The sequence below is a fragment of the Choloepus didactylus genome, chromosome 1, assembly GCF_015220235.1.
Source record: "Choloepus didactylus isolate mChoDid1 chromosome 1, mChoDid1.pri, whole genome shotgun sequence".
NCBI classification, from domain to species: Eukaryota; Metazoa; Chordata; class Mammalia; order Pilosa; family Megalonychidae; genus Choloepus; species Choloepus didactylus.
Window position 1 is genome coordinate 186,063,610 of NC_051307.1, and position 23,425 is coordinate 186,087,034.

Below are 23,425 nucleotides of genomic sequence, written 5' to 3' on the forward strand. Positions count from 1 at the left end.
CTTTAAATGTCAAATGTTTTTCTCAGACTTACTCTTAAGTTTCTATCATAACTTCATTTCCTAAAACCTTAGTTAAACCTTGGACCACATCCCATCATTTCTTACTTGTAAGTTGAAGAGGCAGATACTTTTTGACTTAAAAATTTTTTTTTGTTGGAAAACTCCTGGGACTTCCCATTATAATCAAGATTTCTAAATCTTAACCTCATCGCCTATCCCTATTAAAGTCAATACACATCTGAAAGCACTTTAGCCAAAAGACATAGGTCCCTTATTCTACAAATCATTATCTCCCAGAGGGCTGAGCAGACACTAGGCAGGCTGCCTGGAGACCAGATGTTGACAAAAGAGGACAGGGAGCATTGGAATTGGAAGCTGGGACTTCAGAATGAAGTCTAGACAAGTCAGAACCAGAAAGGAGAGGATTCAGGAGAGCTGTTTGGGAAGAAAGCAGAGCAAGATATTAAGAAGGATGAGATTTAACACTCAGCTACAGATTAGAAGATGAGAGAACAGGGTTGGTAGATAAAAACATGCCAGCAAAGAATGGAGATGCAGGCAGCTTTAATGGGAAGAGGGGTCAATTGAAATACTAGATTGATATAACAGGAGTGGGGCAAAAAAAAAAAAAAGAAAGAAGGGTCAGGATGGAAGACGTCATCTGAAGGTCTTTCAAGGTTCAGCTGAGACGCACACAGAGAGGAGACACTTACCTCACACCCCTTCCCTTGCTGTCAGCCCTTACTTTGTTCCCTTTACTCTTCCCATGTCTGTCCTCCTCCCTCCCTTTTACAATCTCCCTTTCCCTTTTATGCTTCTCACTATACCAACTCTCAAGCAAAACTAACATCTCACTTTTGATTGGTATTTATTGAAGAGATTTTAGTCCCCAACTTATATTTTATAAGGAGATAAAGTCACACCTTTATATCATTAAAACAAACAAAAATCTATATACAGTATAATTTTCTTTCTATGTAGCCCTCAGGTACCAGACCTACCCTCATACATCATTAAGGCTCATTTACAAAATGCTCCATACATCAATTTTAGAAAACACGCTTATTCACATAAAGGATCATTATGCATATAATCTAGAGGGAAAGAATACATACACATAAAGGATCATTATGCATATAATCTAGAGGGAAAGAAGACATGATGCTACAAAAAGAGCAGAAAGAAGAAACTATGATTTTTTTTTTATAAGAAATTCAGAAAAAAAATTTTTTAGGAAATCAATGGAAGAAAAATACAACTGAGGCTGGGCTGTCCAAAACATTATAAATACAACTCAGAAGACCAAAAAACAGAGGTCTGTAAAGCTTTAAGAAGGTTCTGACTCATAGTATAAGGAGGAGAGAAGTAGAAAAGCAACTCTAAAATCCACACTTAAGTTTAAAGTCAGAATTGTCCATCACAAATACAATATGAAAGGAACACATTAGGTTTCTCAGAGCTTATGTTTTTTTGTTTGTTTTTTAATAACAGCTTATTGAGATATAACTCACACCATACAAGTCATCCCTTTAAAAGTGTGCCATTCTTGTGTGTGTGCTAATGAAGGTATCAGGGATTGGTTTAGGTAATGAATGTAGAACTATGTAATGGTACTGTGAACAATCGAATGTATGATTTGTTTTGTATGACTGCGTGGTATGTGAATATATCTCAATAAAATGAAGATTTAAAAAAAAAAAGTATGCCATTCAGAGGATTTTAGCATATTCATAGAGTTGTGCGACCATCACCACAGCCAATTTTAAAACATTTTCATCACCCCAAAAAGAAACCCCATACTCATTAGCAGTCACTGCCCATTTCCTCAACAGCCACCCACCACCACCAAGCCCCATCCTGGGCAACAACAAATCTACTTGCTGTCTCTACAGATTTGTCATATCTGGCCATTTCATACAAATGGATTCATACAGTATGTGGCCTTTTGTTTTCAAAGTTCATTCATCCTGTAGCATGCATCAATATTTCATTTCTGTTTATTACCAAATAATGTTCCACTGTACGGCTATACCACATTTTGTTACATTTTGTTTATCCATTCTTCCATTGATAGACATGTAGGCTATTATGAATAATGCTGTTATTAACATCTGTGCTCAGGTTCTTGTGTGGACATATGTTTTCTTATCTCTTGGGCAGAGAACTAAGACTGGAATTGCTGGATCATATGGTAACTATGTTCAACATTTTGAGGAATCACAAAACTATTTTCCAAAGTGGCTGCATGATTGTATATTCTTACCAACAAAATACGAGGGTTCCAATTTCTTTACATCCTCAAAAACACTTGCTATTGTCTGCCCTTTTTCTTTTTCTTTTTTTTTTTTTTTTAGCCATCCTTGTAGGTGCAAAGTGGTATTTCATTTGTATTTCCCTACTGGCTAATAATGCTGAGCATATTTTCATGAGCTTATTGGTCATTTGTATACTTTCTTTGGAGAAATGTCCATTCAAATCCTTTCCCCATTTTTTAATTGGGTTGTTTATCTTTTTGTTGTTCCATTGTAAGAGTTCTGTATATTTTCTGGATATAAGTCCCTAGTTAGATACGTGATTTGCAAATATTTTTTATCATTCTGTGGGTTGTCTTTTACTTTCTTGGTGGTATCCCTTGGAGCTAAGCTTTTTATTTTGGTGAAGTCCAATATATCTATTTTTAATTTGGTTGTTTGTGTTAATGATGTCATAGCTAAGAAAACATTACCTTATCCAAAGTCACAAAAATTTAAGCCTATGTGTTCTTCTAAGAGTTTTATCATTTTACCCTTACATTCAGGTGTATGATCCATTTTTAGTTAATTTTTGTGTGTGGTGTGAAGCAGAGGGTCAACTTCACCCTTTTGCATGTGACTATCCAGTTCTCCCAGCACCATCTGTTGAAAAGACTATTCTTTTCCCCATTGATTTTTTTTTTTAACAAAAATCAGTGGCTCATAAGTGTTAAAAGAGTTCATTTCTGTACTCTCAATCCTGTTCCTTTGACCTTTATGTCTAACCTTATGCCAGTACCATACCGTGAGAGCTTATCTTTTTAAAAATATCAACAGAGAAAAAAAATCTATTTGATTTAATGGCTCTATGAGTTATCTTAAGCTTAGTCGTTTTAACTAAGAAGAATATTTTTTATATAAATATGAGGGTGGGCTAAATCAAAACTTTAACCTTAGAAGGTTGTATCCAATAGGAAATTTGGAATCCATACAGGAAGCAGGATTTGAGAGACAAAAATACCCTTTCTGAAAATTAAAATTAGAATGTGACCATGATGACAAAAGAATATATTATTGCAAATGAATGTAATAATTCAGCATAAAATTAACTCTTGAGAATATATGCTCGTAGAAAGATGGAAACAGTGGAATAGTACTCTTGAGAAATGGGTAAACCAAAACTCATTCACACGTCACTTTTAGAAGTTTCAGAACTCATTAACATGAATGTGTCCTGTATTTTGAGAATTCAAAATAGTACCTATAAAATAAGGTGATATGCTGAAAGAATAGAAAACACTCTGCAGGCTTGAAAAAGCAAAGCTTACCACTCCTTGTTCCTATATGAAATCATTCCCCATTCTCTACTACCTGCTAGAGAACCTTCACTGAGAAGAACAACACAAACACAGCATGAAGGAAGAACGATGGACTGGGAGTCAGGAAGCCTTCCCTTCTCACCAACTGGCTGTCACTGCTCAGGATCTAAAAGGCCTCATCTGACAAGTGGCTAGCCACTGTGGGGAGGGAAAAAGTATAAATCAGAAGGCAGGGTTAATGTCATTGGCTCATTTCAGTAAAATCATTAAAGTATTAGCTACCTGCATATGATAAATCCCTATTAAGGTGACTCTGATGGGGAAAAAATCAAACAAGGAGTTTCTTTCACAACAAAAATTAGTAATAAAATATGTAACTTAACAAGAAAGTGAAACTATAGGTCAACCTCACTTTCAGCATAAATACAAAAGTTCTAACCATCTATGTGGACATTTAATTATAATAAAGGGGGCACCGAAGAAAGAATTTTTCAACAAGTGGACCTGGGTCACATGGACATTCATTTGGGAAAAAAAAAATGTATCTGAACTCCTACCTCATGCCATTTATAAAAATAAATTCCAGGTGGATTATAGCTCTAAACGGAATAAAACTTCAAGCCAATTGCACAGAAGAATATCTTCATGACATTAGAGTAGGCAAACATTTCTTAAACAGGACACAAAAATGTCTAACCAGAAAGGAAGTAATTGAGAACTACATTAAAATAAAGAATTTCTGTACATCAAAAGACATCATCAAGAAAATAAAAAGACAAGTCAAGGGGTAAGAGAAGATACCTGAAACACATATAGAGTTGACATGGACTTGTATGCAGTATATATTAAAAAAAAACAAACTCCTACAAATTAATAAAGAATAAATGACAGACAATCCAATTTTTTTTAAATGGGCAAGAGATTTGAAAAGACATTTCACAAAAGAACGTATCCAAATAGCTGATATATCTAAGAAATGGTGCTCTTCTTACCAGAAATCAAAAAAAAAATGCAGATTACAACCAGAATGAAACCACAACATATCCACCAGAAACCTTCAATTACTAAGAATGAGACTAACAACACCAAATACTGGTGAAAATATAGTATAATGGGAATTTACAAACAGTACTTGTGAGACTATAGGCACAAACCACTCTGGGAAATAGTTTGGCAGTATCAATTAAAAGTGAACATATACATGACCCAGCAATTGCACTCTTACATATATTCCAAGAGAATGAATACATATGTACAACAAAAGACATGTACAAGAGTGTCTTTAGTAACATTATTCATAAAACAACCACGTGTCCATCAACAGTAAAATGAACTTATGAAGTAACATCTATTCATACAACGGAAAACTGTAAGACAATGAAAATGGACAACTACGGCTGGATTCAATATCTTAGATGAATCCTAAACACAGATAACATTGATTGAAAGATAAAAGACAAAAAAAGTACATATTATATGATTCCATTTATATAAAGTTCAAAACAGGCAAACACCATTTCTAAAGTGTTAGAAATCAGGATTGCAGTTACTTTGGGAAAGGAGAGAAAAGGTAACGGTTGAAGGGTAAGGATTGAAAGACTGAAAGGTAGGCTTCTAGGGTATTGCGATATTCTACTTCTTCACCTTTGTGGTGGATACATCAGTGTATCTGCTTTGTGATCTTTTATAGAGCTGAGTATGATATGTGTGCTTTTCTATATGGATGTTACATGTGAATAAAAATAAAAAACTTTAATAATCTCAATAAAAAGTTAAAACTATGCAATGTATACATAAATACATATATACATGCATACACACGCTCACACACACACAAATATGTATGTTAACATCACTTCTTTCATCCACATGAAATAATGCAGAATTTACTGAAATGAAATGCTTGTTATCACTCAAAGTAGAAAGTAAATGAATGAACAAGTAAGCAAACTACTTTATTGGACAACCCTGTTATCAGAAAATAATTGGGAGTGGGAACATTCCACACGGTCAGAAAGTCAGCCAAATATTATGAAACTCTTAATTATAGAACACACCACCACCTCTGAAGTAGCCTTGCATCTCCCCTTCCCCACCCAAAAAATGTGATCAAGCCTTTAGATCCAACCACCAATTTATAGGCTATAAAGAGGAGAGAACATGTTAAACTGTATCACAGGAAAAGAAGCAACAAAATCCAGAATGTAGGACAGTTTACAGAATAAACTACCTGGCTTATTCAACAAATAGAATGCAAAAAAGAAAAAAAAGGAATATATTGGAAGAACATAAAGTTCTTAAAAGACTTGTGAGTCATATCAACCAACTGTAACGTGTGCGCTTTATTTGAACCCTGATTCAAAGAAACTGTTAAAAACACATATACATTTTATGAAATGACCAGAAACTTGCCTGACTGGATATCTGATATTACAGAATTCTTTTAAATGTATTTTAAGGTGTGATAATGTGATTGTGATTGAAAAAAAAAATATGTATTTTTCTTTTGGAAATACATTTAAATATCTATAGATAAACTACTATAGTCAATTGGATTTGCTCAAAATAATATAGGAAAAGGATAGGTAGGTGAGGGTAAAACTCAAACAAAATTGCCCATGAAGTGATAATTGTTGAAGTTGGGTAATGGATACATGGGAGGTTTATTATACTATTCTGTCTACTTTTATGTATGCTCAAAATTTTTCAAATAAAAAGTTAAAAGAAAAAAAAAATCCTTTTATTGAATCCCCTTAAAGTTGGGACTAAAATTCACTGCAAAAAGAAAAGAGTTTAATTGGGAAAATACCTTAAAAGTATAAACTCTGGAAATACACCCTTTGAATAAAATGTTCTGAAGCACTAGAAGCTTTTCAACAAGATTTACCAATCTAATTGCTGCTGTACTACTCAGATACTCTTGATTTCCTCTTAATATCACTAGATTTTAAGAGCACTGACTGATTCTTCCACAGCATTCTATTACCCAGTATCTTGTATAGCACCCTTCAACAATAGATTGCATCTTTCAAGCAATGACTATTATCACACTAGAATCAAAAGATAGTAACCTGACCATGGTAATAAATTATATACTAAATAATACATAAATAATAAATGAAGATACAATGAAAAGTGATTAAAAAATTATAAGATCTTAACTTTTTAAATGATGATAACCTATATACTTTTTGTATCTTTGGAATTTTGAAACATTGCAAAAAGTTGGACCTTTTTAAAATAAACAAATGAAATTAAATTAAAATCAATGGGGAGAAAAATAAATTTAGCAAGACTTACCTAGCAGGGGGAATTCCTCTCTTATAAAGGTCCATTCTTACTTTCTCTCCCACATGTCTATAAATTTCCACTATGGCCAATATTGCAGCATCTCTCACCTGTCAAAGAATTCAGAAGTTTTTTTAAAAAAAATTAGATTAGATACAATAAAATACTTCAGCTCAATGTAATATTACACGAGTAGATTATTTATAAACTTGAAGCACCGAGTGGATTTTAATGCCTCTAAACTCCCAGGAGATTATGGCAGGTCATTAGCAAAAAACAAGCAAATCTGCCAAGAAACCTCTAGAGAAATGTTGTGAAAGGAGGTTTCACAGAAATCTAAGAAACTTACAAATAAAAGCTACTAGTTTGGCTTTTAAAAAATCTTCAAGTTATAATATGATTGTGTAAAAAATTACATATAATTGCATGAAAACAATTATTATTATAGTTAATATATTTTCCTGGAATAAAACTGCATTTCAAGAACGTGAACTGAAGACAGGAATTCGGAATATAAGCTCCAGCCCCCTTGGCACAGCTCACTGTCTAAAGAGCAAGTACAGAGTCAGCAGAACTGTCTCTTTACAAACCTCCTAAGGGGCAACTAGGGGCTGAAAGAAGGGAAAACCTTACCAGGATACACTACAAATATCCAAGCTATACCACAAAGGTTACAGTCAAATTCGACTCCACCAGGAAGGATGAGACTAGAACAAATCCTTGTAATTCTATCTATAGTATATGCAGCTCAGGTAAAGAAGTTTCTAACAAGCACTGGCACAAATTCCCTGTTAAATAAAGTGATGGAAGAAGTTATTATGCAGCCATATTCAGGAATACAGAAAGGAAGTTGACTACTCCATCCTACTCTGCCTACCCCACCCCCCATACATGATTAACATAGAGGAGACTACAAAAGAAGGGAACCTAGGTTCTTTGATAGCCCATCTCTCAAACTTAAGAACTAGTCATTAAATCCTATCTACCCTTAATACTAGCCAAATATCTGACAAACTTAGGCAACTTAAGGGAATCTAATGTGTTTTTAAAATTAATCTTGGGTAGAGGCAAGAGGTCATTCTGGAGGTTATTCTTATGCATTATATAGATATCTCTTTTTAGTTTTTAGTGTATTGGAATAGCCAGAAGGAAATACCTGAAACCGCTGAATTGTAATCCAGTAGCTTTGATTGTTGAAGATGACTGTATAACTATATAGCTTTTATGGTGTGACTGTGTAATTGTGAAAACCTTGCCACTGACACTCCCTTTATCCAGTTATGGACAAATAAGTAGGAAAATGAAGACAAAAAGTAAATGAGTGATAGGGAGGAATGGAGGGGTATGGAATGCTTTGGGCATTCTGTTTTACTTTAATTTTTATTCTTATTCTTTTTTTGTGTATGGTAACAAAAATGTTCAAAAATTGACTGTGGTGATAAATGTACAAATATATAATGGTACTGTGAACACTGTACACTGTGGATGACGGTATGGTTTGTGAATATATCTTAATAAAACTGAATTTTAAAAAAATTAACTTTAGTGGATTTAAAAGAATAAATGAGGTGAGATCTAAATTTCATCCCTCCCACCTCTCTCATCTTTCTTCTTTTGCACATGTTCCTGTTCTCTCTCTTTTTTACAATACAGTAGTATTAATTACATTCATAATATTGTGCTATCATCACCAACATCCACTACCCCACTCTTCTTTTTCTTTAAAAAATGGGGTAAGAGCACTAGAAAAGAAAGAATGACCAAAAATTAGGCAATGCTTGAATGTAAATAAATTCTTACCTGACTGTTGGAATCTCCAAACAGGACACACAAATGTGGTACCAACTTGCTGAGGACTAAATGTTGAGCCCCAAAACTAAGAAAATTTGGGACAAAATAAAAAGAATATGGTTTTAATCAAAAACAGTATACAAAAATATCTTTACACCATCTTCTTGCATGTATCAACAAAATAATATTATGGGAGAGAACATGGACATATATCATTAAAACATGACAAATATAAGACAAGCAAAAATAATTCTAATCAGTGTGAAATACTCAAACTTGAATCATCATGACTGACAATGAGAATTGTCAACATCTAATCCAACAGAGCAAAATATTCAACAATAACTCAATGGCCTCCTAAACCTAGTAAGCTATCAATCATCTACTCTTAAGAAAATCAGAACTTTTATGTTTGAAATAATGGGATTTTTGGTGACTTTTTAGACTCTGGGTCTCAAATAAATTTGCATTCCAATGAAATAAGTAAATTAAAAGATCTGTATTTCTGCTTAATATTCTGGTAAGGAGATGGCTTGAAAGCAAATGACAAGATAATCAAAACCCACAAAAGTTGTGCAGACAGAATGCACTCAAAAGCTCTAGATGGCAGAAATGACCAAAGAGGAGTAAAATAAAATAAATGAACTTATAGTTAGAGAAAAGAAAGTAACACCACAGGAAAAGTTGAAAGCTACTATAAATTACCTATCATGTTGCCTAGAACCTGAAAAAAATTATCCAGAATGAGTTCAAAGGCCCACAGCTTATGTTTTCTTCAGACTGGCAGTCCTGAACTCTGTGGCATCTATGCTGTCAGAGCTCTGCACACTGCTACCAAACCCACAGTATACTTACTGGTGGGGAGTCTTGTTCAGTCTATGATTTTGGTACCCACCCACAGTGCTCTAAGAAGCCTAGGGCTTACTGGCATGAGAGAGAGAGAGAGAGAGAGAGAGAGAGAGAGAGAGAGAGAGAGAGACAAAAAGAAAGAAAAATGGCTACAATATATTAAATTACACTGCGTAAAAACACTTCCAAAACACCAGAACAGAAATGGACCCTGAGTTATCAGCACTCAGTTATACAACCATCTGTTTTGGGTGACGACTAGTAACATACTAAAGGAAAAAAAGGAAACATTTCTTGTCACTGACTGGTAATCTAAAATTAACTTGATAGATAAGAAAATACACAAAAAATTTTACAGATAAAGTCATCAAATAAAAATTCTTGAGTTCAATATAACTATTTAAAATTTGTTATTTTCACAGCTTTCCTTAAGCTTTGTGATATAGATTTTTATGTTTTGAAAAGTGAAAAACATACTACTAAAACAGTCTAAGTAGTCATTAAACTTACATGTTTAAGGTTTCAATAAGACACAGACACACGCCTTCCCGAGATCGAAAATTCTTGTGCTTAAAACCAGAAGCCAATTGTTCCCAAATGCACTATTTAAAAGAAAGTAAACACATATAACAGAAAATTAAATACTCGTGTTGTAATATTTTACCACTTTCCAATCTTACTATCAACCTATTACCAGTCTTAATGGAAACTGAATTTTCTTATCAGACTCACTTCTCTACCACTTATAAGTTTTTCTAAGCCAAATTTGCATTGTAGTTGTTCTCATTCATTGTTTTACTCTTAATACCATTTTTAGCTTTAATTTATATATCCTTTTATTTTGATTTCAATTATTCTCAGAAAACCCATGTCCAACACCTAAAAACCTTAGAATTTCCAAGGACATAAGATGTATTCTAAGCTTTAGAAACCTTCAACAACAATGCTACCATTATAAATTCAGTCATCCAGTCAGGATTTAAGAGGTCTAATATCGCCTAGCAACTACTACAGAACAGGCTTTTTCATAATTTTTTTTTCATAATTTTTTTTATAATTCAGTCTTTTCTCCCTTTAATACTAAATATAGGCACAGAAATATATTTGGGCAAGTTATTTTATGGCTACCTACTATAATTTTTTTTTGGAAAAGCATTTTGAAACTATAAAAATAATCCAAAACAAGTAAATCTAACTATTTTTCCAAACACATGGGTAAATCATCCCAATGCTTCCTTACCCCACATTTTGAAATCACCACCTTCACTGTTCACTAAATTCATTCATATAATACATAAACATACATACATAAACACAAACATACATATATATCTATGTTATTTTATGTATATATATATACACATAGAGTTCTTTCTGAACTCTCTTCAGTTCTACTAATGTATTTCTTCCTGCCAAACTTTTTAGAAGTAACTTGGAAGTTTATTTAAAAATCTCAAGTGTAAATAACCTGGGTCATCAACCCCATCTCTGGGACTCTATTCTATAGAAATATTTGCACATACTATATTTGTATCCAAAGATAGATGTACAAGGATGTGCCTTATTGTACTGTTTATAATAGAAAGTCAAAAACAAATTAAAATGCCTATCAAGAAACAAAGTGGCAAAGGATATTCACCAAACTATTAACAAGAATTTAGTTCTTAGGTATAGAATACCTGGGAAGACAAATCAGTTTTACATGTAAAAAAAAATTTTTTTTTTGGTTCCAATAAAGTTTTATTACAAAAACAGCTGGGGGAAAGGGGCAACATGGCAGCATAGAGAGATGTGGAATTTAGTTAGTCCCCTGGAGCAACTAATAAACAACCAGGAACAACTAGTAAATAATCTGGAACAACTGTTGGGGGGGGGGGGGGCAACAGTGACTGTCCACACATCATACACCAACCTGGAATGGGTGGAATGGCTGAGATCGCAGCATAAAAGCTGTAAGTAAAAACTGCAGAACCACACCAGAACCCTCCTCCCTCCACAGCAGGCTGAGCTGCAAAACCTCGCTGCGGGAGAAAGCAGCATTACTGGATCAAGCAAATATAGCTCAGACACGCTCCAACTGGGGTTTTAATTAACAAATGTGGTCTGCTGAATACAAGCTACAAACATAGACAAACCCCTAACAAGCAGCGAAGTACCCTGAGGTTGCTCCCAGTAGAGAGGAGGTAGGGCTGACGGAAAAAAAAAAAAATACAGAGGCTTTTAGAGACAGCTGACCTCAGAGAGCCAGAAAACTCCTGTGCCCCAGGAAAGGGAGCCCAGAAACCAGGTGCTAGCTCTGGCCAACGGGTGAAACTGGGGGGATGTGGATGGCTCTGAAAAATGGCTTTCTTTCCCTTTTTTTCTCTCAACCTGAGTGACTCAGTGGAGAAAGTCCCAGCCATTTCAGTTTACGGCACTCCGACCCAGACAGAGGTGGAGATAACAGGGTGAGAGAGACAAAGGAGTAATTCAAGTGCAGAAGATAAGTCCCTAGTTGGTGTATCTTCCCTAAGAGGAAGGATATGGGGCCCAGCTCTATTGCCTACCCTCCCTTCAGAACTCAGACCCTAGGGCCTGGGGGAAAACAGTCAAAACAAAAACAGCTTAAGCTGAGAATTAAAGAGACCATATCACTTTACACCAGTGGTGCGCGACAGGTTGACAGGCACCACCTGCTGGGCAGGTTAGGAAAAGCACAGTGACTCGAGGCCTCACAGGAAAGTCTGTCAATCTTCCAAGACACACTCTCAGGAAAACCTGTTACTGAATATCAGATCCTTCTGAGAGCTGAGCCAGAAGCAATAATAGAGGAAATAATCACTGAAAATTTCCCATCACTTAAGACATAAAATTACAGATCCAAGAAGCTCAGCATACCCCAAATAGAATAGATCTGAATAGACTTATGCCAAGACACTTAATAATCAGAATATCAAACGTCAAAGATAAAGCAACAATTCTGACAGCACTAAGAGAAAAGTGATCCATCACATACAAAGGAAGCTTGATAAGACTATGGGCAGATTTCTCAGTAGAAACCATGGAGGCAAGAAGGAAGTGGGGTGATGTATTTGATACTGAAGAAGAAAAACCGCTAACCATGAATTCTATATCCAGCAAAACTGTCCTTCAAATATGAGGGAAAGCTTAAAATATTCTCTGTCAAACAGACAATGAGAGAGTTTGTGAACAAGATGCCTGCTCTACAGGAAATACTAAAGGAAGCACTACAGACAGACAGGAAAATACAAGAGTGAAAGGTTTGGAACACAATTGTGGGTGATGGTAGCACAACAATGTAAGTACACTGAACAAAGATGACTGTGAGTATGCTTGAAAGAGGAAGGTTAGGGGCATGTGGGACAGCAGAAGGAAAGAGGGAAAATAAAGACTGGGACTATATAACTTAGTGAAACCTAGAGTGCTCAACAATTGTGATAAAATGTACATGAGGGAGAATAAATGAATGTTAACCTTTCAAGGTGTTAAAAATGGGGTGGTATTGAGGAAAAAAATACAATCAATGCAAACTAGAGACTATAGTTGGAGGAAACATTGTATTATGCTTCCTTTGACGTGGCGGGGCAATGTACCAAAGCTGGATGCCTGTGAGAGGGGGATAAAAGCGAGAGATGTGGGACTCCTGGCATTGGTGATGTTGTCTGACATCTTTAATTGTACTTTAGCTTAATTTTATCTTTCTTTTTGTTGCTTTTTAGCTGTCATCTTTTTTCTTTCATTTTCTTTTTCTTTTGTCTCTCCACCTTCTTTGACTCTTCCTCTTTCTTTTTGGAAAAAATGGAAATGTCCTTATACAGATATTTGGGATGGGTGGTGAATGCATAAATATGTGATTATGCAGGGAACCATCAATTGTTTACTTAGGACGGAATGTATGGTGTGTGAACAAAACCAACTTAAAAAAAAAAACGGGTTGATGAAGAAACCTTGAGGGCATTATACTGAGTGAAATAAGTCAGACACAAAAGGGCAAATATTGTATGGTCTCACTGATACGAACTAATTACAATATTTAAACTCATAGACATGAAATAATGGCTACCAGGATATAGAACGAGGCTAAAGAATGGGGAGTGGTTGCTTATTATGAGCAGAATGTTTAACTAGGTTGAACTCAGTGTTTGGAAATGGACAGAGGTGATGGTAGCACGTTATTGTGAGTATAAGTAACAGGGCTAAATGGTGTGTGACTGTGGTAGAACGGGGAAGCTTAAAGTCATGTATGTCACCAGAAGGAAAGGCGGTTAGAAGATGAGAATGTATAAAATAGTGAATCTTGTGGTAGACAATGTCTGTGATTAACTGTACAAGTATTAGAAATCTCCTTCATGAACTAGAAAAAATGTATGGCACTATACCTAGAAGTTAATAAAAGAGGGGTATATAGAGAAAAAATACATCTATTGCAAACTATGTACTACAAGTTATTAGTATTTTAGCATTCTTTCATCAACAGTAACAAATGTATTATACCAATACTATGAGTCCATAATGGTGGGGGATGGTTAAGGGTATGGGAGGATTTGAGTTTTCTTTTTTTTTATTTCTTTTCTGGAATAATGAAAATGTTCTAAAAATTGAAGAAAAAATTGTGGTGATAAATGCACAACTATATAATGGTACCATGAACAAATGACTGTACACTTTGGATGACTGTATGGTATGTGAACAATCTCAATAAAATTGAATTTAAAAAACACAAAAAACAATTGGCAGGCTGTATATGACACACAGACCGCAGTTGCCGACTCCTGATCTAACGTAATGATTAAGAGCTCCTGCTCTGAAGCCAGGCCAACCTGGACACAACCTGCCAAAGGTGGACTGGAAAGACAGTGGCTGGAGTCAGGAAGGCTATGGCAGAGTTCAGGAATCCAAAATATTGGAAAGTCTCACTAATTAAATTGCATGTCACTTTATTTTTGCTCTGCTTTCAAAAGCCTCTATAAGGGCACGTAATATTCCCACTGCATTTTTAAAACACACATTGCTGTCATAGAACATATGCCTTATATAATTAGTAACCACCAATTAAACAATACAATTTTCCTCCTGTATCTGTAAGAGTTGCAGAATTAACAAAACAATATTCAATGGTTCTCAAAACAGGCTTTCTCACTAAACATTTTATAATTTGCAGGTAAGGAAAACAGGAACTACAAAAGTATGATATAATCTGTGTAACGGCAAATCACTTAAAACTATGGGTTCGGATTAAAAAAACAGCATTAAATAGTAGAAAATAAAAACAAAACAAAAAAAGCTAAATACTGACAATGCACTTCAATTTCAACTTCTTTACAGCATTAGCAACAACTCATCATTTGAAAATTCAGCTTTCATGCCCACCAGGGCTTTAGTGACCTGCTGTAATTAACATTTATCTCTACTGATATTTCAAAAGGTAGACATACCATAGGTGGTGCTACTTGATCCATTAACTTCAATAACAGAGTCTGAGCTTCTTCTCGAACCTTATCTTTGGTATCTCCCATTCTGTCTATTAAAGCTACAATAACTAGGGAGAGAAGAAAAGAGTAAATATTTACTAACATCTCTATCACAAACTAAATTTTACAAAATTACAAACAACAATCACTTCCTTAAATGAATAGTTATGAGGTAGGCAAATCATCTTTTTAAGTTCTTTATTCACAAGTCTGATCAAAGAAAATAACTGAGAAGTTTCAAAAGAATATATACAGAATTACTCCACTTATAATAATGTTCAAAAAAACAGGCAAAACTAAACATTATTTTACCTAGGGATACATATAGATGGTCAAGCTCTACAGATAAGCAAGAAAATGATTATGCCAAAGATAAAGACAGGGAAAAAAAAAACTGTATGTACAAGAATTGTAGATATGTGGCATCTAGTTAGGCAAACCATATGAAAAACACTAATGAATAAAAACAACTTAATGTACTTCATTAAGTACTTAAAGGTAATTAAGAATCATGGAGTACAGAAATTCACTATAGAGTGAGGCCAATCTGAAAAGCTCCCAGACATTGAAATCTGCTTTATATTTTTAAAAGGGAAAGAAAGGACCATGAGGAAGAGAAAGAGGTATAAACACATTAAGCCAGAACTAACAGGAATGAGCAAGTTTCTGATTAGCTAGGGTGGACAGGGAACTCTTGCTGAAGATTATGAACAAATAAGGCTATTGAGATGGAGAAAAGACATATACAGAGAGAGAGCTTGACCACTAAAGACAGCAAAGTAGAAAGGAGTTGTGAAAACAGCACAGGGTCGGGAATTAGTAAACTAGGACTCTTGTCCCAGTATTCTTACTGCTTCAATATAAGGAGTCAATACATCAAACCCCACCTGGCCTTCCTTATATCTGAAAAATAAGCAAAATGACTATGTAATACCTAGAATTACTATCAAGTATATAAAGTGATGTCTTTAACAACTAATAATAGGGAGCTACTTATGGGGCAAGGGTCACAAATACTTCAGTCAAGAAGATACACGAAATGGCGAAAATGAGTCCAGTCTAAGAACTGCTGCAGTACTGCAACCCACCTGTGTTATAACTAATACTCTCAGTTTTGAAGAGACAAGAGGAGGTGGGAAGAACTTATGAATTGGAGAGCTCATGCTCAAGCAAAAAGGGAAGCTGCAAGACAGCTTCAGCCAATAACTGCAGATGGGAATGGAAGATCAGGATTGCCATATTAGCCAATATTTCAAGATAGGTCAGAAATAGGGATTTTTATGTAAAACTTCCAAACTTTAAACCTTGATTCAAATGTTTTAAAATAATACACAAGCATATAAAACATATTAACATCTAACATCGTATTTTAAGCAGAAGACTGACAAAGTAAAAATCTTTTCAGAAGATAATCACACAAAAAATAAACTGAACAGGATATTGATTACAAAGGGAATCATAAAGATAAAGAAACCCACTAGGACACTTTTGCTGAAAGGGTAGCTAGAAAATAAACATAGAAGAAATTGGCAGAATTTGGCAGTATACAAAACACGAAGAAAAACTAATCAGATATTTGGAAATAGGTGTAATGTTATATTGACATTATGAAGCATTAAGGTAATACACAAAAGAAAATCACTGTAACATCTTAAGTCCCATATATATGGTGGTGTATGATAGGACAAAATCTACTCACCAAAGCATTCCAAAAGGCATGTGACAGTCACTCGGGTTTAGAAAACAGGTCAGAAAGTACTATGTAATCCCTAATTGCTACACAAAAGCAAGCTTTACATTAACATATTAAACCATACTGCAAACACACTGTAAGTACTACTCAATGTGTGGCCCATAGTTTGTTCATGGTAAAGAAACCAAGTATATTTAAATGTTTATGAAGCAATCTGACCAGAGTAATTTTACATTTGTTGAATTTAATAGTAAGAACATTGAGCTTTGAATTTTTTTTTTTTACACTTCATTTTTCTGGTAACATTTCTACTGTATGGTACAAAATACTGGTCTGCAAAGGACTGGCAATGAAAGAACTGGTCTGTCACAACAGACAGTCTGAAAACTGCTACTGTAAGTTATATTATAAATTTTAATATGTTACAAAAAAGTAAAAGATACAGTAAAATATCTGAAACATAAAGTAAAAATCTATTTAGCAAAGTTTTTTTTTTTTTTTTTGCTTTGCTTTGTTTTTGCCTGAAAGGGGATATAATTATCTATTTAAATAGGCTTAATGTCTTTCATGTCTGGGTAAACTAAAATGCTAAATAGCAGATCTTTGGAGTGTACAAAATTATGTTTTACATTTATAGAGAACTAATTCTCCCAAACAAAAACTAAGAGAAAAAAGTTACACAGCAATCCTTAGAATGATTTTTAAGTAAGTAAAATAAAACTAACTTACTCATTGCTCCAAAGGACTTAAAACGTGTCGATAATCTGTCCACAAAGGCACTTAAAATTTCCAATCCCATTAATGATACCTACAGACGGAAAAAAGTTTCAATGAATACAAATTACTGATGTATACTTTAATATCTAGTGTATTGTTGCCATATAAATTCTTCACATTTTATATCATAGAATTTTTTTTAATAAGGAAATTGAAGTATTCAGGAGTAAACAGTCATAAGGTGGGGGCACTTTTATTCTCAAATGGCTAAATAATTCCACAGATAATAATGTGCAAATATGTAGGAAGAGAGTAATAAGCATATTTGGTAAAATGTTAATTGGTAAATTAGGTGAAGGGTACCCAGGACTTTAATGATTATGCCTGAAACTTTACTATGTTTAAAATATTTTCTAAAATTAAACAGTTAAAAATTAAAAGAACACTTTCAGTTACAGAGGATTTCCAGCTTCTATCTAGAATGTAGATACTGGAAAGAGCACTGCTTCCACTCTAACAAGAAAAAAAACACAAATAAATCTACAAAATTATAGCTATACTTGAATGCATCAGAAAGTTGAAGTAGCAGAATAACCAATTATCCTACAATCTAAGGAAAGACAGATGCCTCCAAGGGAAGATGAGATTAGGACAGGAGAAAGACTGAGCCACAATACAAGTGGGTAAGAATTCAACGATGCTTAACAAATTGTTAAAGGCTGATTGTGGGCTAGCATAAAAGAATAGAATCCATAGAAGCTGCAGCACAAAAAGGGAGTTCACACCAAATGCAGGTTCTTTCTCTACGAACCTCCACTGGGCACTCATAATTAAGACTGACAGCAGGGAAGAAGAGTGGAGAAAGTGTCTTTCAGTGCAACAGATCTGGGAGAGGGGAGTAGCTGCCTCTTCCTACACTTTCCTATGCCTTTTCCCCATAAGAAGCAAAAACTTGAAGCTACTGAGGGGAAGGCATCAAATGCTGTCACCCCAAGGGCATAAGTAAAAATCCAAAGCTTTGGAAGAGGAAAAAAAAAAAAGGGTAAATAAAGCATTAAACAGAAGTGGGACAGTATCAAATTGTCTAATGTATATATTAAGGTAATACTATAAGAAGAAGAGAGAGAGCATAAGAATACTTGGAGAGAAAATGGCCAAGAATCTGGTAAAAATAATAAAAGCCTTTAAATCATACATCTAAGAGTTTCAGAGAACCCAAAGAAAGACAAATACCAAAAACCATGAAAACACATCATATTCCAAACTGCTGAAACCAAAGAAAGAGAATACCTTAAAGTCAATGAGAAGCGGAAAAAGACATGTTACACACACAAGTACAGCAGATTTCCTGTCAAAATGTATTCGAGGGACTTCCGAGAAGACGGTGGAATAGGACAGGCAGAGCAAACTTCTCCTCTGTGAAAGGAACTAGAGAAGGGGCAGGGGTGCACAGAACAGCAGTTCCAGGGTGCGACCAGCTGGAGAGGAAACTCTACAACGCATGGTGGCGACTTGCATGCAGAGGTAGATAAGGCAGCACCTGAAAGGAGAGGCTGAGTGTATTCGACCAGGACCGCCGCTGGGGATTGAGGGGCTGGAGCTAGACACCAAGTGTGGGAGGGAACAGCTTTCCATGCCTCGTGCACCCATTTCAGCAGTTGGCTGGGAAAAGGCCCACAGCAGGGAGCTCCAATGAAGGAACTCAGGATCCAGGAGAGTTGTGATGACCACATCTGCTCTTCCTCCATGGAGGCCCACGGTGTGCATGGAGAGAAGCGGGGAGAGGTGACAGTGACACATGGAAGCACCGGGAGCCTTCCCCAACCCCAGAGGCTCAAGCACACAGCAGACAGGGTCCAGGGTGCATATGAGTTAGGGGATAAGATGTGTGGCCCCACAACCTGAGAATGGTCCACTTGAAGGCTGGGGAATTACCAGATTCACTGTGCCCTTAAGTAGACTTCCTGCCGAGCAGCAAAGGGCCACCCTCCCAAGCCCAGGATGGGCACTCCCAAGTACACATGGAGAACTGATGAGCTGACTGGATTTCTACCTGGTTTGGAAACTGCACAGCACATAGGCAAAGTTGGGGGAAAGCTAGCTTAAGAGTAAGAGGTGGCGCAAGAGCGGCATCTGCTGAGAGGACAGAGAAAGTGCACTCCACCAAACTGTAGCTCTGCCAAATTATATATAAATGCTCAAATAATCCTGGATATCTCAAAATAACCTTATCAAGATAAGCAAATGCCCCCAAGCCAATAGAAAATCACAAAGCATATGAAGGCCCAAGTAGTAATGGACAAGCCAAACGACCAAATTAAAAAACCAAAGGAGACACAGAATCTGGAGCAATTAATCAAAAAACAACTTCAATGGGTTGTCTAAAGACATAAAGGACATCAAGAAGACTCTAGAAGAGAGTAAAGAAAAATTTGAAAGAGGAAGTGAAAAAATAGCAGATCTTACTGAAATAAAGTGTATAGTAGATCAAATTAAAAATATACTAGAGACACAAAACAGTAGATTTGAAGAGGCAGAAGAAAGAATAAGCGAAATTAGAGGATAAGTAATTGAATGCAAACACACAAAAGAACTAATGGTGAAAAAAATAAAAAAATTTGCAACGGATCTCAGGGAAATGAGGGAAAACATGATGCAAATATAAGAATCATTGGTATCCCACAAGGAGAAAAGGGCTAGGAAGAGTATCTGGGAACATAATCGGGGGAAATTTCCCAACCCCTCTAAACAACATAAATATGCAAATCAAAGAAGCCCGATGAACTCCAAATTGAATAAATCAAAACAGAACCACTCTGAGACATATACTAATCAGATGGTGAAATAATGAAGAGGAGAAGGTCCTGAAAGCAGCAAAAGAGAAGCAATTCGCCAAATACAAGGGAAACCACACTTAGTAGACACCAAGGAAGCAAGAAGGCAGTGGTATGACATTTTTAAGATTCTAAAAGAGGAAAATTGCCAGCCAAGAATTTTTTATCCAGCAAAGCTCTCATTCAAAGTTGAGGTTTAAATTCACAAACAAATGCTGAAAGAATTTGTTAACAAGAGACCTGCCCTGCAAGGAATACTAGACCTGACAATTAAGAACAAAAGGATAAGATGGCTGATTGAAGAACTGCACAGAGTAATAACTTTGAATGTGAATGGATTAAACTCTCCAATTAAAAGATACAGGTAGATAGAATGGATTAAAAAGTACGACCCACAGACAATACTGTTTACAAGAAACTCATTATAGACACCGTGACACAAAGAGACCGAAAGTGAAACGATGAAAAAAACACACCACGCAAAGGAATATGGATAATGAATACGTAATTTTTTTTTCTTAGTTGCTAGGGTATTAGAATAGCTAGAAGGAAAGAGAACTGCAACTGGTGGAACTGTAACCATAACATTCTTTGAAATTTGCTCTAGAGATACCTTGTTACAGTGTACTTTGAAAGCTATCACCTTTTCTGTATATATGTTATATTTCACAATAAGGAAATAAAAGAAACTATAGTACTGTAACCCCATAACATTCTTGGAAAATTTCCCACTTGTTAATCGTATTTTGATAGTTATCACCTTTCTGCAATATGTTTATTTCACAATAAGAAAATAACTGAAGTTGTGGGACTGTAACCCATAAACATTCTTTGAAATTTGCTCTTTAGCTACTTGTTAAATTGTATGCTGAAAGTTATCACCTTTCTGTATATGCGTTATATTTCACAATAAGGAATACTGAAACTATGGACTGTAACCTATAACATTCTTTGAAATTTGCTAACTTATAAATTGCACTTTGAAACATTATCACTTTTATGTATATGTTATATTAAACAATAAAAATGAAAAAAAAAGTATTCAAGGAAGAAGACAATGAGTCACACCTTTACAGGCCTGAAATAACATTCTATTGATTCAGAATTCCCATAACCAGGAAAATAGCTCTAAAAAAAAATTACGGAGAGGACTTCCGGGGAAGGTGGCAGATTAGGAGCAATAGAACAAAATTGTCCTCCATGAAAAAAACTAGATAAAGGACGAAAGTGCTCCAGAACAGCAGGTTCCAGGGTTCCAACAGCTAGGCAGGGACTTCTACACCTCATAGCAAAGGTGTGTAGCTGAAGGCAAGGAGACTGCGTTTAAGACCAGGGAGAGTTCGGCCCCAGAAGGCCACGGGAAATGGGCAGTTGGAGCCGGCTGACAAGCGCAAAGGGGAGCAGCCTTCCATGTACTGTGCACCCTCCTCACCATTTGGCTGGGGTGAAACCCTTCATAGACCCGCAGCCAAGAACCCCCAAGAGCAGGCAGAGGAGAGCAGAAGGGGGCAGCTTTCCACGTCCCATGTAGCCATCGTAGCAGTTGGCTGAGGAGATAACCCTTCACAGCCCCGCAGCTGCCAAGCTGGGGACTAGCCATCAATCACAGAGCAAGCAGCTTTCTAAGCCCCATCTCTGCAGTTGGTTGGGGAGATAATCCTTCATATCCCAACAGCTGAGAGCTCCCTTGGGGGAATTCAGGATTCGGTGGGCTTGTGACAACATCCATTCTTCCTCCATGGAAGCCCACGGTGTGTACAGCCTTGAAGCAAGACTCAAAGGTGCAAGGCAGAGAGGGACTGTGGGGCATTTGAGCTAGAAGGTGAGATGTGCAGCTCTGCAGCCCTAGAGTACTCCACCTGCAGCCCCAGGAATGGCCGGGACCGCTGTGTCCTGGAGCAGACTCCCTGCCAAACTGCATGGGGCATGCCCCCCACCCACAGGCTGGAAATCCCCAGTGCACACAGAAGATTGGTACACTGATTGGATTTCTACATGGTCTGGACACCACTCAGGGCATAGATGAAGTTGGGGGAGAACTGGCTTAAGGGTAAGAGGTGGCTCAGGAGTGCCATTTGCTGGTAGGACAGGGAAAGTGCATTACACCAAGCTTTAGCTCTGCCAAATTATACATAAATGTTCAAATAAGCCTGCATCTTCTAAAAGAACCCTACAAGATAAGCAAATGCTAAGAGGCCCAAAACAACAGAAAATTATAAAGCATATGAAGAAACCAGAAGATATGGATAACACAAATGTCCAAATTAAAAAGCCAGAGGAGACACAGAACTTGGAACAATTAATCAAAGAAGTGTGCACAAACATCAATGTCATGGCTAAGGATATAAAAGAAGACCCTACAAGAGCACAAAGAAGAATTTGGAAGAGCAAATTAAAAAAAAAAAAAATAGTGGCTCTTATGGAAAAAAAAGATACTGTTAATCAAATTAAAAATATTCAAGACACATAGACATGTTAATGAGGGTGAACTTAATGGTATAGGAATGGTCAGGTGTGACTGTGGTACATTAATGGGATTATAAGTATCAGTGACGCACTGAAGGCAACCATGTTCGTAAATGGTTGTTTAAAGGCATGTAACCCACACAGTAGCACCACAAGCCTAAATAAGTGTTAGCATGATACACTTATAAGGTATGACACTGGTGCAGAGAGTTAACAACAGAGTGGTAAATGGAAAAACCACCCATTACGTATTATAGACTATATTTAAAAGGAATATCTTAACAGTACACTAACACTAGGGCTGAATAATTAGCACCTGATAAGAGCTCCGGGATGTTTTATGTTATGATAATTGTTTAAAGTTGAGTGATGATAATTATACATCTAAGTGAAGATAATGTAAGAAACTGACCATTTAGCTTGGGATAGAATATATATTAAGTGAAATTAGGAACCCACTACTTAATAAATCAGGTCCTCAACTTGAGGCTTGCTCTTGTGAAACTTAGGGTTGTAAATAGGAGACTAAGCCTTCCTATAATGATGCCTAAGAAGCACCTCCAGAGAACCTCTTTTGTTACTCAGATGTGGCCTTTCTCTCTCTAAGCCCCACTAAGCAAATATTCATTAACCTCCCTCCACACGCAGGCCATGACTCTCAGGGGAATGAATCTCCCTGGCAGTGTGGGACATGACTCCCAGGAATGAGCCTGGCCTGGGCAGTGAGGGATTGAAAATGCCTACTTGACCAAAAGGGGGAAAAAGA

General features: G+C 36.1%; 1 protein-coding gene across 14 annotated transcripts in view; it reads right to left on the minus strand.

The window, feature by feature from the left end:
* The window catches only part of CLASP2 (cytoplasmic linker associated protein 2), a 279,413-nt gene that overhangs the window by 252,288 nt on the left and 3,700 nt on the right, over positions 1-23,425 (minus strand). For all 14 annotated transcript variants that reach the window (XM_037846856.1, XM_037846829.1, XM_037846847.1 and 11 more), the window contains exons 2-6: positions 17,372-17,450; positions 14,914-15,017; positions 9,989-10,080; positions 8,639-8,714; positions 6,851-6,948 (exon numbers count right to left, since the gene is read on the minus strand). In XM_037846856.1, the coding sequence (XP_037702784.1) occupies positions 6,851-6,948; positions 8,639-8,714; positions 9,989-10,080; positions 14,914-15,017; positions 17,372-17,450 (449 nt within the window). The remainder of the gene's footprint in view (positions 1-6,850; positions 6,949-8,638; positions 8,715-9,988; positions 10,081-14,913; positions 15,018-17,371; positions 17,451-23,425) is intronic.